General features: G+C 46.5%; 1 protein-coding gene across 1 annotated transcript in view; it reads right to left on the reverse strand.

The window, feature by feature from the left end:
• Positions 1-595: 595 nt before the first annotated feature.
• ANO2 (anoctamin 2) overlaps positions 596-15,354 on the reverse strand; it is a 334,924-nt gene continuing 320,165 nt past the window's right edge. The window contains exons 24-25 of the mRNA XM_084764895.1: positions 3,325-3,430; positions 596-1,066 (exon numbers count right to left, since the gene is read on the reverse strand). Coding sequence (XP_084621021.1) covers positions 794-1,066; positions 3,325-3,430 — 379 coding nt within the window. The 3' untranslated portion in view covers positions 596-793. The remainder of the gene's footprint in view (positions 1,067-3,324; positions 3,431-15,354) is intronic.

Consider the following 15,354-nt stretch of genomic DNA (forward strand, 5'->3'; position numbering starts at 1 on the left):
CTTGCAGAGAGGAGGAGAAAGGAAGAGAGGGAGGGGAGCTGAAGAAAAAAGGAAAGGATAGTAGAGAGAGAGAGAGAAGGAGAGAGAGAGAGAGAGAGAGAGAGAGAGAGGGAGGGAGGGAGGGAGGGAGAGAGAGAGATGAGAAAGGGAGAGGTAAAGAAAGAAGGCATCAAAGACAAGAGATGCATTTTTAAAAAGACTCTTTCCACTTAGTTTATTTTAAATCCGCACTTGCATAAAATGGTGGTTAGTTGCATTGGATCCAAGCTTCCTTGTCATGTGAACTGCAGATGAGCCCAGATAGAACCTTTGTTCCATACCATCAGGTCCAATGGCCACAGAAACTAGTCCTGTAACTTCATTTGCGTCTGCTCAGCCTCGTAGTGGCCCCAGTCCAGGAGGTTACTTCAGGGTGACAATAGGAAGGGGTGGTGATCAGTTTCAGGGGTTGCCAGGATGGATGGGACCCTGACTGCATTTCTTTCACCTAAAATGATGGTGAAGTACAAGGAAGGACCCCAGAGAATTCTAGGGTGAAGAGATCCCCATGGATCTCCCTGAAAGGACACACACAGCTCAAAAGAGAACCTACGAGAAACGTAAGCTTCCAGTTTCTGAGAAGCAGTATGGCTCCCTTCCCTTCAGAACTCTCTCACTCTGCTTCATTTCCGTAACTTCCTCTTGGAGACACCTACAAGCCAGTTGCCAGCAGAAGAGCCCCTGTGTTATAGGAACATACGATGTGCACATGCGTTTCACCATGACGTGCCCTCCTCTGCTGCCAACTGCAGGCTCACACGTTGGTGTGCTGGGACCCCGAGGATGCTATGCTGCCTGGCTGGCTCCGGCCTGAGGGTGCAGAGCTGGCTGCACGGCTCCTCCTGCTCCGATCCCCACCTCCCTGGCTCCTCTGGGTGGGATCATCAGCCAGCTTAACCTTCTCGTGTTCCTCCTTCAGGAAGAAATCCACCAACAGGCTCTTCTCTTTCTTGATCTGGTCGCTAATGTCCGTGGGGATATCTGGGATCATCCAGTCCACAAGGACACTCAGGAACATCACTAGGTTCTACCAAGACAAGGAAGATATATAAATAGTGGGGCTTGGCTTGGTGGTGTGACATATGAGGTCACAGGTGGACACTAGCCCCTTCAGAATGGCCACGCTGGTACTGGAGACTTGGTGAGAAAGAAAGAAACTGAACAGAATGTAAGGCGACTCACTGGCTGAGTGATCTTTACCAGTGAGCCAAAGGAGCCCTTTATGTTTTCATTGCTAATGGTGTCCCACTAGTAAAATTACTACAACTTCAATCTACCCCTGAAGCAGCTGTGGGTGCTGGCAGATTCATAGACCTCAAACACTGGCTACAGCAAGGCATAGTAAGTGGCAGCTAGCTAGTGGGCCTTCCTTTCAGGAGGACCTGTGTTGCACTGTTGTACCATTCACAGTGACCGAACATGTCCTTGGTCCTAACACTTCTATCTAGGCTTGCTCTAAACTGGGACTTCCAAGAAAATGACCATAGACCACAGTGACCTCTATAGGACTGCCTCTATGACAGCTGCCCCATTCATCTCCCCAGCTGTCTCTCTGTCCTCAATACCAGGGACCTTAGGTGTTGTCGCTTGCCTGGCTTTAGCCCAAACTATCTACAGCTCACTCTGCCAACACCAGGGACTTCTGCATCCACTTCTCTTTGGTTGATCCCACGCTTTTAAGTACACTTGCATGAGGCTCCCTGCTGAGCCATGTCTCTGGCATACACAGGTAGGCAAGGAAAGCCTTTCCTGGGATCATTTTCCTCTCTGAGTGAATGAGTGTCAGGCTATGGTGCCTGGCATGGACCAATACAAGCCAGCATATTCTGACCCTCGCTCAGCTACCAATTCTATCCTTCCCACACATTCATCCAACACATCCTTCACTTGTGGCCATGTTCTGTCTGCGAACTACATGCTTGCACGTCTTCTCTTTCCCCTCTGGGAAACTAAGGCAGTAACAGCCCTTGAACATCAAGCTCCTGGAAAATCAAGGGAAGACTTTGGGAACAACTGCTTTCAGAGGCTCCCAGGTATTTAAGCTTTTCTTCTACATCCCACCAATGTGAGTGACCTGTGACATGTGACATATGGACAAGTGAGGAGATGTGGCAGGCAGGGGCAGCAGGGGGATGTCTAGGCAATCTTTCAAACATATCACTCCATCTCTACAGAGGAAGAATAGTGTCTTCTGTAGGCGAAAGATAAGCTGGTGGGCTTCTCCGCATCCTGGGCCAGAGTCTGAAGGGGAGGATACCTTAGAGCCCCCCAGAGACCTGCCTTCGGGGATTACAAAAGCCAAGGGAGCCGAAGAGAAAAGGATCTGGCTCTGCGCTCTGGCCCCTGCTCAAAGATCAACAGGACCCTGAGTGGGAATCCGGGAGGCCCCTGGAGCTCCGAGAATCTCAGCGACGCAATTGGAGCTGTGGCTATTGTCAAAGATAGGAATCAATGAGCTCGAGTTTGCTATTCATCCTGGGGGTGGCTAGATGGCTCTACAGGCCCCTCCAGCCCAATGTCTCCGTGGCAAACAATGCTAACAAAGGAGGGACCCAGGAGCTCAGGAAGAAAGTTTCCGAACTTGAGCCCTTTCTCAGGCTAACAGAAGGGATGTGCTATTTGTCTGTCCCCTGGGCTGAGACTCTGGTTTCAGTGCTTCTCCGTTTTCCTTTCTTCTTCTCCAGTTTAAATGGGCAAGTATCTCCACTTTGCAACTTACCCTACATCTGTCTGATAACTTTACTCGGGGTTTTGTTATCTTTCAGCCAAGTCCACCCGTTCAAAGACGCTCCCTCTGGGGAACCCTTTGCTTTACATTTATCACTGCCTGCCACATGTGAGCTTCCCTATGTCACAGAGCACAAATGGGCCTCTGTATCCATTGCCCTCTACGCTCAGATTTAACCAACCGTGGACCGAAAATAACAGACACCAAAATCACACCGACAGGGACACATGCAGGTTTGGACTCGTCGGTGTTTCTTAGACAACACAGTTCAATACCTGTCCATGTTGAGTTTGCATTGCATTAGATCTAATGACGTATTTCAAGTATATCAGAGGATATTGGTGGGCTGTATGCAAGTGTGATGCCATCTGTTACAAATGACTTTAGCACCCTTAGATTTTGATGTCCCGGGGAGGTATTAAAGCCGCGTACACATAGCCTGGATACCAAGAGATGACTAGACATTAAGCATCTGGCTATGAGGGGCAGGCAAGGCACTATGTTTTCACCTGCGCAGTCTGCATCTTAACTGATCGGTCTTCACCTAAATGACTCACCTGGAAGATGATAACAAAGGCCAGACGGGCAGACAGAACAGACCAGTACTGCTTGGAAAACTCATATGGGTTTGGTGCCCATGGTGGCTCTCGATAATCCTTGAACCTGCCCAAAGAAAGATAGGGTGTTCAGGTTGGGTGGAGACAGAGGTCGGGGAGATAGCTTGGCTGATAATTGCTTGTCGCACAAGCATAAGGGCCTGAATTTGGTCCTCTAAAGGTGGGGTGGTGGCCTGTGACTGTCATCCCAGCAGAGACAGGCAGGTTCCTGGAACTTGTATGTCAACCAGCCTAGCCTAATTGGTAAGCCCAGGTCCCAATGAAAGACACTATCTCTGAAAATTAAGATGGACAGCACCCAAGGAACAACCTGAGGTTGACCTCTGACATCCATATTCATGTGCACACATGTACATCTACGTACACACACTCAGATGTACACACACATACATTTGCACAATGCACAAACATAAACTAAATAAATACGTAGGTAAAATAAAAATATAAATAAATATGCTGGGCATGGTGGCATATGCCTTTAATCACAGTGCTTGGGAGGCAGAAGCAGGCGGATCTCTTTGAGTTCAAGGCCAGCCTGGTCTATAAAGACAGTTCCAGGAGAGATATGGCTGTTACACAGAGAAACACTGCCTCGGATATATATATATATATGTATTATATAGATAGAGAGATTGTGTATGGACTGAAGAATAATAGATGCTTCTTGGATAAATGGATTAGAATCTCAATATTTGAACAACAAATGAGCTCTTTACTGTTAAACTTGGAAAATACAAGACAGGTAAAATCTACAGCCCAACAACACTTGTCTGTGGGATAAAAGACTCAAAGTCCACAAAGCCAGCCTGGAGTTGTGTTTTTCCTGTTCTCTCTTCTCAGCACCTCCTAAAGCTTCCTGTGGTGTCAGGACATAGTTCTCAGAGGAGCCCACAGATAACATGAGTTACCTAGGTCCCTCCAGCCATCATGGCTCCCCATTATATGATGGGGGGGGGGGGCAGATGCCTCCTATGGTGCTATGTACAGTCTCTGGATCCCATGTAGGCATGGGCATCAGCAGGTCACCTCAGGGTGCTCCTCAGCTTCAGCTTCGAAGGTAGCCTGGGTTCCCAACAGCATCACTGAAGGCAGAGGAAAGCTGAGGAAAGCCAATCTAGCCGATCTAGGCTGAGGGAATTGGGGGAGGGGTGTAAGGAACCACACAGTCTTTCCTAGTTAACTATCCTCAGGATCCAGTCATGTGCTTGATCAAACACCAACGGATTGTGTGAGCTTCTGCCTCCTTCTCAGGCCCACAGAGAAGCCTCATGTTTTGTTTCCCATCTCTGCCTTTTCACCCTTTCTCTGCAGTGACTCATGCTACAGATAGCTCACTCTCTAATCCTGGAAAAATGACAAGGGTCGGTGCCAGCCTTATGGCCACTCACAGACCCATGGAATTCAACAGAGTTTTCAGTGACAACCCTTAGGGTGGAGATCATATTGGGATGGCATCAGGCCACCCAGTAGTGTGTGTGGTTGCTGAGGAAGGCAAAGTCAGAGAGTCAGCTCAGAGAGAGACATCACACTAAGGGCATGTAGCATGTATCCTGCCCTGAGCAAAAGCAAAGATTTTTCCTGTGTATTTATATGCTCGCGCAGGTATCCCACATAGAACGGGAGAAACCCGCTGAGCTCAGAATTCACGTGTGTGGCCAAGGAGAGATTCGAGGCTGGTAAGAAGTAGAGGCAAGGCGAAGATGTAAGTCTGGCGAGATCCAGGCTCCTCCTGATTTTCGTGGAGCACTTCATCAACAGCTCACGCTGGAGGTGGCTTCATAAACGGAGGGTCTCTGGTCCCTTCCCTCGTCAGGAAGACGCCGATGCCATAAAAGCTCTGTGTTAGGTATGATGGCTTCAAGTTTTCAAGGAGAGGGGAGGGGAGGCTAGAATATTTACGGTAGAAGAAACGAGATGCATACACAAAGAAAAGGCCAGAGCAATGGAGTCAGCAACAGACAGAGCGAGACAAGCTGTACAACAGACACTGATCTTTTTCCACTAGGGCTTGGCCAGAAGCCAGGAGCTTCCACCTCACTGACTGGCTTCCCCCACTTCCAACAGCTGATCGCAGCTGTCGCAAGCTTGAGTTGACATCTGGCTGAAAAGCAGAGCTAACTGCAGCCCAGCAGAGCACTACGAAGCACCAGGGTATTCAGATCATCCGTGGCTGAGGACAGGAACAAGGAAAGCTACCCAGACTGCTTGCCAGGAGGGAAAGGGAGAGAGACCATGGAGGTGGGGGAAGGGGGGAGGAATGAGACAGAGACATGAAGACAGGGGGTGGTTGTGGAAGCAGGCGGCGGAGTGGGATGCTGGGGGTGAGAGCATGTGAGTCAAGTGAATAGGGTGTCTTAGGAATGGAGGGGGAAAAAAACCTTTCTAGACTTGCTTCTTCTGCTGTACCAGAACAGGGTCTGTTCCTTTCCAATCCCAGAGGAGGGTACCACCCCTGGCACTGCTTACCAAGGGGACATCCCTCCTCAGGCGTTGCCCAGTCCCACTGGCTGCAATGAAAAGTCCATCTCTCCCTTTTCCTAGCCCCAGCTGTGAAGGAACAGCTGCTCTCTGAGCTTGGGAGTCTCGGCACACCTCCTCCCCTTCCAGTCTGAAAAGAATCCATAAATAATCGAATTCTGCTTCCAACTCTGCTACTTAACTCCCACAGCTTCCAGGGCTGTGGCTTCGCCCTCCCCTGGTGTCCAAAACATGTTTTGAACGTAGCAGGCACATTCATGATGTGGAGCTGCCTGTGGTGGGAGCAGTAGGCGGGGGTCGGGGTCGGGGCGTTTACACAGAGAGATGCCCAGAGAGATTGACCTGAAAACAGCTCTGTGCAGATGAACTGAGGAGGAAGGATGGCGGCTCAGTCTGGTACTGAAGGGAAAGCCACCCCACAGAAGACAGGGATGAGCAACTCCTCGCGCTCACGCTTTGCATCTGTCCACATTTCTCTTCCTAAACTTACTTTACATGAATGAGTAGACGTATCTATTATTGAAATGAATATGACACAAAATGTAAACTTTCCGTGATAAGTTGAGATTTGGCTCTAGCCTCCCTTAGTCTGTTCATCCACCCTTTCCATGCTGTTCTGTTCCATTCGTCCAAAGGCTGTTTGTGACCCACCGAAGCGATGTCACAATCCGCTAATGAACCGTGATTCATCGTCTGAAGAGCACGGACTCCAGTAAGCTTGTGGCACTGGGTACATAATTGGTTGTTTACATACCAATGGAAGTTCGGGTTACATAATATTTTCTTTTCTTTTTTTCTTTTCTTTTCTTTCTTTTTTTGAAATTTGATCCAAAGTCAAGCTTATCAAATGTTTTCTCTAAGTAGCTAGAAGATACTCGCCAAACAAAGAGACAATTAGCTTTAAGGCTACAACTATCTTCAAAAGACAGGTGGCTAAAAAGGATTCATTGTCCCCACCACTGGGGTAATGATCTGCAGTGCTTGTTTTAAGTCCAGTGCTGAGGGCAGTGTGTGTTCTTGAGACAGCAAGTGACACTTTGAAGGCCACTTCCAGCCCTTTGGTCCCATATCCTGAGTGCCCTCCAGGGACCCAAGTTTTAAAGGCTTGGCCTCTGGTTGCTCTGTTGGAAAGTGGTGGGACCTTAAAGCGGCGGGGACTGGACGGAAGTCCTTTGGACAGCTGGGCTGTGAAAGGTTGTGAGACCCTTGCCCCTTCACCCTTTCTCTCTCACTTCCTCTACCACTTGCTCCTTCCATGGTAGGTTTCCTTGCCACAAGCCCAAAGCAAAACTTCTCGAAAGCATCAAGTGCCAAAATAAACCCTTTCTCTATAGATTATCAATTGCTCATCTCGAGTATTTGGTGCAGTGACAGAGAGGTGGCTAACGCAGTCATCTTGCAGGCTGCTCATTCTCATCCCCATTAGCCTAAGCCTTCCTTCCCAATGCTGCTCTGCATCAACTCAAAGAATTCAGCAGCAGCCCCAGTCCTTCCAACGAAGCATCCCTTGCAGGTTGAGTGCCCCTCATCTGAAACGCTGGGTGCTAGGAGGACCACAGATCTTAGAATTGCTTCCTATTTCGGAATGCTTGCTTACATTTAAGGCATCTTGGGGACGGGACTGAAGCAAACTCAGGAAATCCATTGAGGGTTCGAACACTCTTCTCACATATAAACTGAAGATAGTTGTATATGCTACATTTAAACTGTGGTGTTCCTGTAATGTTTTGCAGTGTTTCATTTTCCACTTGGGATGTAATGCTGACAAATCACTTTTTGTCAGACTTTGGTGAGTTTCATGTTTTGGATTTGTGGATGAAGGGTGCTGACCAGCCCTTCTCAATCCTCGTGACTGCCAGGGAAGGTTTCAGGCCCCAGATGCTGGCAGCCCCCAGAGAAGCCCGGTCCTGACAGCCACAGGGGCCTTATCTAGGATCACAGTTGGGTGAATGGCACACGACAGAGGAGATTCTAGCTAATGGCAGAGGCCCTGAGACCAGGGAAGTACAGCTTTTTCCTAGTCCCTCCCCATCATCTCACATGACCTCCAACACCTGACAATCTCCCCCCCAGGGTAACCTCAGTCTCCCAACATTCCTATGAGTGGCCATAACATCCAGTGAACCCAGGTATCTGCTTAGCTTCCTGGATTTGCTGGCCATGACTCGCACCCACCCCACCCCCACCAAAGAGACTTCAGGCGTATTAGTTGGAGACACTAACTCCTCCTCCTCCTCCTTTTTTCCTTTATTGTCCTTAAGCTTTGATGTTATTTTTGAGGAGTTTCTTCTGAGTCTTCCAAGTAAGATAGACTTTCACTCATGAGGCAACTGGGTTGTGTAAACAGGGCACGTGGAGTTGGAGTGCCTCTGCCTTTCATGTGAGTCAGGCACATCATCAGATCTCTGCATCTCAGCATTCTAATTCAGAAAAAGGAACCAATAAAATGTGTGCCACAAGGCTGAGGACACAGAAGGGGCATATCTGCTCTCCAGCCCAAGCATAAAAAAATGTGTGTATAAGTGTGCATGTACACACAATGTTAAAGGAAGACACAGTGAGAACTTAATAAGACAACGTAGGTTAATATGATTTCTAGAAACACACACACAAACACAGACACAAATACACACACACACACACACACACACACACACACATACACACACACCAGTGAACAGAGTGGTGTCTCCGGGGAGATAAAGTCTAGGGTGGGGCTGTTAAGAAGGACTTTTCCTTTTAAACATGGATTTATGTACACAGAATTATTTTCATAAGAAAGAAGTTCATACAATTTTCTACAAGGCTAGGAATGGTTCCCAAGGCCTCTGTGAATGTGGGGCTTCTGCTCTACCACTAAATTACATCCCTAACCATGGGGGTGCATAATTTTAAGAAGCTGTAATTGCTAGCAGTAATCAGTTGACTCCGATGTGTTTTATACTAAGAGTTCAAGAGCAAAATTATAGTGTTAATTGGGGCAGACATCCATGTAAGAAGTCATACTGATTTTTTTAAGTCAACATTTTATTTTAGTTTTAAAATTACACTAATTCTACTTCGTGAAAAAAAAATCGCATGGATGGAGTTAAAATTGGACATTACCTAAAGAAATAAGGTTTCCATTAACTCAAATTATGCTTCATTGTTATAAAACAAACCCATGGCACCATAACTTCAAGGTTCTGCGGTTCCAATTATGTTAGAGAAACAGAAAAACGGGGAAAGGCTCACACACATGCCACCTGCTTCTTGTTGGAAGATGTCTGGGTTTGCACAGAGGTTCAACTGGAGGCAGAACAAAGCTGGAGCAGTGGCCTGTGATGTTTCAGATTTTTATAGCACTATATTCATATACTGCATGAGCCATTAGATTTTTATTTTGAAAAGCCCTCCTGTTTACAGACATAGAAACTAAGGCTCTGTTACTTTGTTTTCTCACCACTGTGATTGAATACCTGACAGAAGCCACTTAAGAAAGGAAGGGGAATTCACGGTGGCTCACGGTGTGAGGGGAGACAGTCCGCCATGGTGGGAAGAATGGCTGTAGGACCTTGTTCACATCTACTCCCATCAGGAAGTAGAGTCTAGACAGGAAGTAGAGCAGGCCTATAAACCTGAAGGTAGTGACCTCTTCTTCCAGAGATGCCTGCCCTGCCTCTCAGGAGTTTCACAACCTTCCAGAACAGCACCCCTGGCTGGGTACTGAGCATTCAAGCACATCCTAGGGGCACATCTCACATCTGAACCGAATCAAATGCATAGATAGAAAGAGAAGAGAGACTCCCAGATTAGCTGTCACCATCCTCTTTCCATCCTCACCCATACTAGCCACGGACTGGGAGGTCTGTCACAACCCAGAAAAACACAAACTTGCTGAAGGGAAGGAGGGAGCCAGAGCAACACTAAGAGGGTAATCACTGGCCATCAAGAGAGACGTTTTCTTAAATGAAGTGTTAGCTCTATAATGATTCAGTTAGTGAATGCCTTTCTTGACTCCAAACAGTGGTGTGAAAAAAAAATTTTTTAAATAGCCCCACTGGAGTTGACTGTCATATTAATGCTGAAACAATTATGTCCAATACTTTCAGACCAGCTGAGCTGCTTTAAAATGCCTTCCGAAACTGGCTTTTAAGCAGAAGAAAACGGTAGAGGCAATTAGGAGCTAATGAGAACCATGCCAATCCAACAGTTGGTAAAGATCAGCAAGCCGACACCTGGGAGAGTAGGCTACCTCTAGTGTCACATGGAACAGATGCAAAGCAACCGCATGCCAGAAGCGAACACTCTTCTTCAAAGGCTTTTGCACAGGACCTTGCGATATGGAAGCGCTTAAGGCCTGCAGAGAAGCCTAGCAGGAGCCAATTGAGGGTGCCTGCTTCTGTGTGTTCAACACCTCCAAACAGTCCAATTGGAGTGATGGCGCCCATGTGTGTTCCTGCCCTGTGAACTCTGTTTCCTTCCTGCTGAGACAGAATGAAGACACTATTCAGCCTCCAGGGCATGGCTGCAGCTTGACCTTGTCAAAACAGCCACCAATCATGCCTGATGCCCAACATCTTGGGATGATGGTTTAAGGAGCAGCCCTGTTGGAGTAGTTCAATAGCTGAGGCGAAAGCATCTCCAGAAATGTTGGCTTTGCCTCTCGAAATTGCAAATAGGAAGCCAGAGGTATGTCTTAAAGTTGACAGCTACCTTGAAGCCCTCTCTCTATCCCTGATAAGGTTTGGTTGGAGACCAAGGGCTCAGGTTTATGTGACTATATTTATCTCCAGTGGTTGTTGATGGCTGAGAATAAGAAGGGCCATCAAGTTCCCGAGGCTATTTGCCAGAATCAACCAATGTAAATGTCATTCCTGCTGCAGAGCAATTAGAAAGCTGGGCTCCAAGCTAGAGACTTGCATTTGATGCCCAGTGTTCATCTCATTCACTCCACCACATTCATATTTCCCTTTCTCCTCCTCCTCCTCTTCCACCTCCTCCTCCTCTTCCTCCTCCTCCTCTTCCTCTTCCTCCTTCTTCTTCTTTTCTCTCTCTGTCTGTCTCTGTCTGTCTCCATCTCTGTGTCTGTGTCTGTGTCTCTCTGTCTGTCTCTCTGTCTCTCTCTCTCTCTGTCTCTCTCTCTCTCTCTCTCTTTCTCTCTCTCTCTCTCCCTCATACACACACATAACGTAGATATTTCCATCAGCAGCAATTCTACCCTGTTTGACATATTACATCTAGATCATATCTGGACTAGACATCGACTTACATTTGAGTAAGGCGTCTTATTTTCAACATAACCCAGTCAACTTGACTGTACTCAGAGAGACAACATCATACACATCACTGTGGCCAATAGGTCTGGATCTGACATCTACTCATCCTTCTCACTCTAGCAGCTCTCGTAGATACAGTCTTCTTTGCGCACCTCCTCCATCACTTACCATCCTTTTTTTCCCGAACCCCATTGTTAACTACTGTCACCCTCATCCTGTTCACTAGCCAGACTGGCATGGCCATATGAGTGTGGAACTCCAGCAAAACCATTTGGAGGCCAGGCATAGTAGCCCACACCTGTAATCCAAGCTCCTTTAAACATTTTGTTCTTTAAAATGTATTAACATATTATAAAGGACTTGCAAGTAAATAACTTCAGACAGCAAAATCAGACCCAAAGGCTACGCATCCCAATGAACTTCTCCACAGAATAGCCATTTTGAAGCCATGAAGCATCACATTAGACTTTACATTTTCACTTTTTAAATATATTTGTATGCATTTATCCACTACCAAAAATTAAAGACTCATGGCTAAGTTAAAACTAAGAAAATAATTATCTTTATATCCTCTTTTGTGATTCAAATGCTCCCATGCTATTTTGAGGGAAGCAGAGGCAAAGGGGTGGTGAGTTCAAAGCCAGCCTAAGCTACATAATTTGGCCAGCTAGAGCTGCAAGGGAAGACTCCATCCACAAAACAAAAACATAAAACAGATGACTCCTATGGCCACTGAGTTCCCCATTCTTCATATTTCACTTCCTCTGAACACCCCAAATATTTAACTCTGAGTGAGGTGTTGCCCTTGCAGTGACTCCACGGGAAGTTATTGGAGTGGTACTTTAATCGCCTGTTCACCTACTTGCTTGCTTCAGCTGGACTTCCTGACAGAGGCACTGTGTGGCGCTCTGTATTACAGAGCCTGTACCAGGGTTTCAGACATTTGCACAGTGACCCCACAGTTCTCACTGACACTGAGCCTGGGTGCTCCTGACCCAACAAATCTCACTGGTACCAAACCCGGCTGCTCCAAAGATCATTCCAGTTTGATCTTTGGATGATTTGTTTCTGCAGATGCATTTTCTTTGCAGATTAGAGTTACAGTGTACCTCCAGTGCATGTTCCTCCTGATAATTCTGTCACTCATTGGCAGCAGGTTTCTTTTATTAAATCTCTCTCTCCATCTCCCTCTTCACCCCTGCCCCCCCCCTCTGTGTGTGTGTGTGTGTGTGTGTGTGTGTATGTGTGTGTGTGTGTGTGTGTGTGTGTGTGTGTGTGTGTGTGTGTGTGCTGTATGTCTGTGAAAACAACTATTGGTGTCAGTCCTTGTCTTCCATCTTCTTTGAGATAGGGTCTTTTGTTTGGCGCCCTGTACAACCAATAAACTCTGCTCGGTTTGGCATGATGCTGATACCAATCATGTGGAGCTTGACAATTCAGTCAGCGTTGACTAGAGTAGACTTGAGAGACCAAGGTTGGATTTAGAATTGTTTGATTCAATTAAACATCATTCAAAACTAGTCCTGCCCTCAGCTTCCAACGTGGGGCCATTAAAGTCAACGGCTTTAGAAAAATAACTGCTACTAGGAAATCTCAAGTGAGAAAGACCCATGGTGCTCTATACACACATGTGCTTCTAGATCAGCTCAAGAGACGGCTAGCATTAGCCTTGATTCTTACTTCATAACCAAGGGAATCTGCATACTTGGAGAAACTTGCTCTGAGCTTAAGTTCAGGATCTGTCACCAGAAATGTCTAAAATTTTAGAGAACTCCAAGTCTTCCCAAGTCTTGCCAGTTTCTTTTGATTCCTCTTCCCTTTTTAATTTATTCTCCCTTTTTTTTTTTTATAGACTGAAGGATTACAAGATTGTTTCCATGATAACTTCTGGTTATTAAAATTATTTTGTGATTCTTGCCTTTCAGGGCCTGTTTATTTAGTACAAATCTTTGTGGGCAACACTACAGTCGACCCATATCCTACCAGAACAGTCCTAGAGCTCTGGCATAGACCCTCCGCACTAGAAAACTTGGCTGTTGGAGCTACAGACTAGAATCCAGCACCATGGACAGACAGTGTGGGCGACCAGGCAGATATAGTGGCCTGGGCAGTGCCTAGTGTGGGAGTAAATCCACATGTTGGGCACTTTGTAACCCCAGCTGTAAAAACCTTTGAAATATCTATGTTCATAAACATTAATGGACAAACCCAACTGTCTGTTGGGGGCCTGGTACCTGCTGTCTCATCTCTTTTTGGCTGCCTACACGTAAGATCTGAAGAAGCACTCCTGAGTTGAGGATGGCCATCCATTTAGATCACGGGTTGGGAAGCTAAGTTGTCTGGGTTGGGATGACCAAATCATCTTATGTCTTTGTCTCAGGCTGTGGATTTGAGCTTAATCATCTCTCTTTGAGTGCCAAGGGGGAAATCATGAGTACATGTCCACTGTCTGGCCTACATTAAGATTCCAATCACACCATAATCAGAACGTCTATCCTTAAACAAGCAAACAGTACTGGTGGGAAGAATGTTAGTGTAGCCTGTATGCAAATCAGTATGGGGTCCCTCAAACAAAACAAAACAAAACAAAACAAAAAACTACCCAACCGTCCAGTTTTGTCATTTATGTGTACATTTCCAGAACAATCTACATGAGCACACCATGGAGACAGATGCCTGTCCATATTTTTTTGAAATAGGATCTCACTCCATAGACAAGGCTGGATTTGAGCTCACAGAGATTCACTTGCCTCTGCTGGGATTAAGGAGGCGTGTCACCATGCCGGCCCCTGCCTATCCATATATCCATGCCATTGCTCTAGTCACAATAACTAAGAAATGGAATCAGCTTAGATGGCCATCAAAAGGTGAGTGGAGAAGGGAATATGAACTCATGCACACACACACTGCCATAAAGAAGAACTAAGCTATGTCATTTGTAGAAAAATACTTAGAAATGGCAACAGCAGACCAAAAGGAAACAAATCAGTCTCAGTAAGCTACGTTTCTTCCCACATACAGATTCTAGAACGTTTTCAAAGGACATGAAACTGGAAAGGGGACTATTTGGAAAAGGAGGGAATCAGTGCTGGGCTGAGGTGGGGGGTGGAAGATAAGGAAATAAAAAGAATGAATGGTCAAAGTACATTTTTATACTAGTATGAAAATGACACAATGAAAGAGTATTTTATCTAATCACGTATGCTATTAAGAAAAAGAAAAGGAGACCATTGCTTTGATGGGGCACTGGCAGCTCTTCATAAGACACAACCGGAAGGCAGCTTGAGCAACCGTCTGCCAGCCCCACAGCAGTTCCCCCCACCTTCTTATTCTGAGTTTGCAGTATGTGGGGTGTGGTCTTTGATGAAGGTTTGACTGAGATTGTCACATAAGCAGGGTACAGAAGGGTCATACAAATTACTCCCCCTGCTCTGCCATTCGTTAGTCTCCTTGAGAAGTCACAAAGAGCTTTCTGTGTCTTGGCTTGAGAGTTTCCTAGAGTGCTGGTCTCTCAGCCACCTCTTCTGAATACCAGCTTAGGACGTATCCAGGGGGTAGGTAAAAACCACTGCTTGGGTTTCCGACCATCCATGGCATGGCTACATGACTGACATCAACCTCAGCACATGTGGACATTGAATGGCAGAAAGGGAAAATACTCTAGTGCGCAGCTAGACAATGGAGCTTTAACTAAGGAGGACATCCAAGAAGATAGTAATGACAATTAATAGAGGATCCCCTGGGATTGTGTAGGTCAAAATGCTGGATTTGGATAGCAGGAAGAACACATGGTATCATAGTTTGGGTTTCCGTTGCTGTGAAGAGACACCATGACCAAGGTAACTCTTACAGAATCTTATAGAGGAAAACCATTCATTGGGGCTGGCTTACAGTTTCAGAGGTTTGGTCCACTATAACCATGGTGGGAAGCATGGCAGTGTGCAGGCAGACATGGTGCTGGAAGAGCCTATAGTTCTACATCTTGATCCAAAGGCGGCCAGGAAGAGACTGGAATTCCACACTGGGCAGAGCTTGAGCATAGCAGACCCCCAAAGCCCGCCCCCACAGTGACACACTTCCCCCAACAAGGCCACACTTCCTGCAACAAGGCCACACCTCCTAATAGTGCCACTCCTTATGGGCCAAGCATTCAAACACATGAATCTATGGGGGGCCAAACATTTTCAAGCCACCACACATAGGAAGCTGTAAAATCTGGCAGCACTCTCAATAC

This window comes from Acomys minous, assembly GCF_964271855.1.
Source record: "Acomys minous genome assembly, chromosome: 17".
Taxonomy (NCBI): Eukaryota; Metazoa; Chordata; class Mammalia; order Rodentia; family Muridae; genus Acomys; species Acomys minous.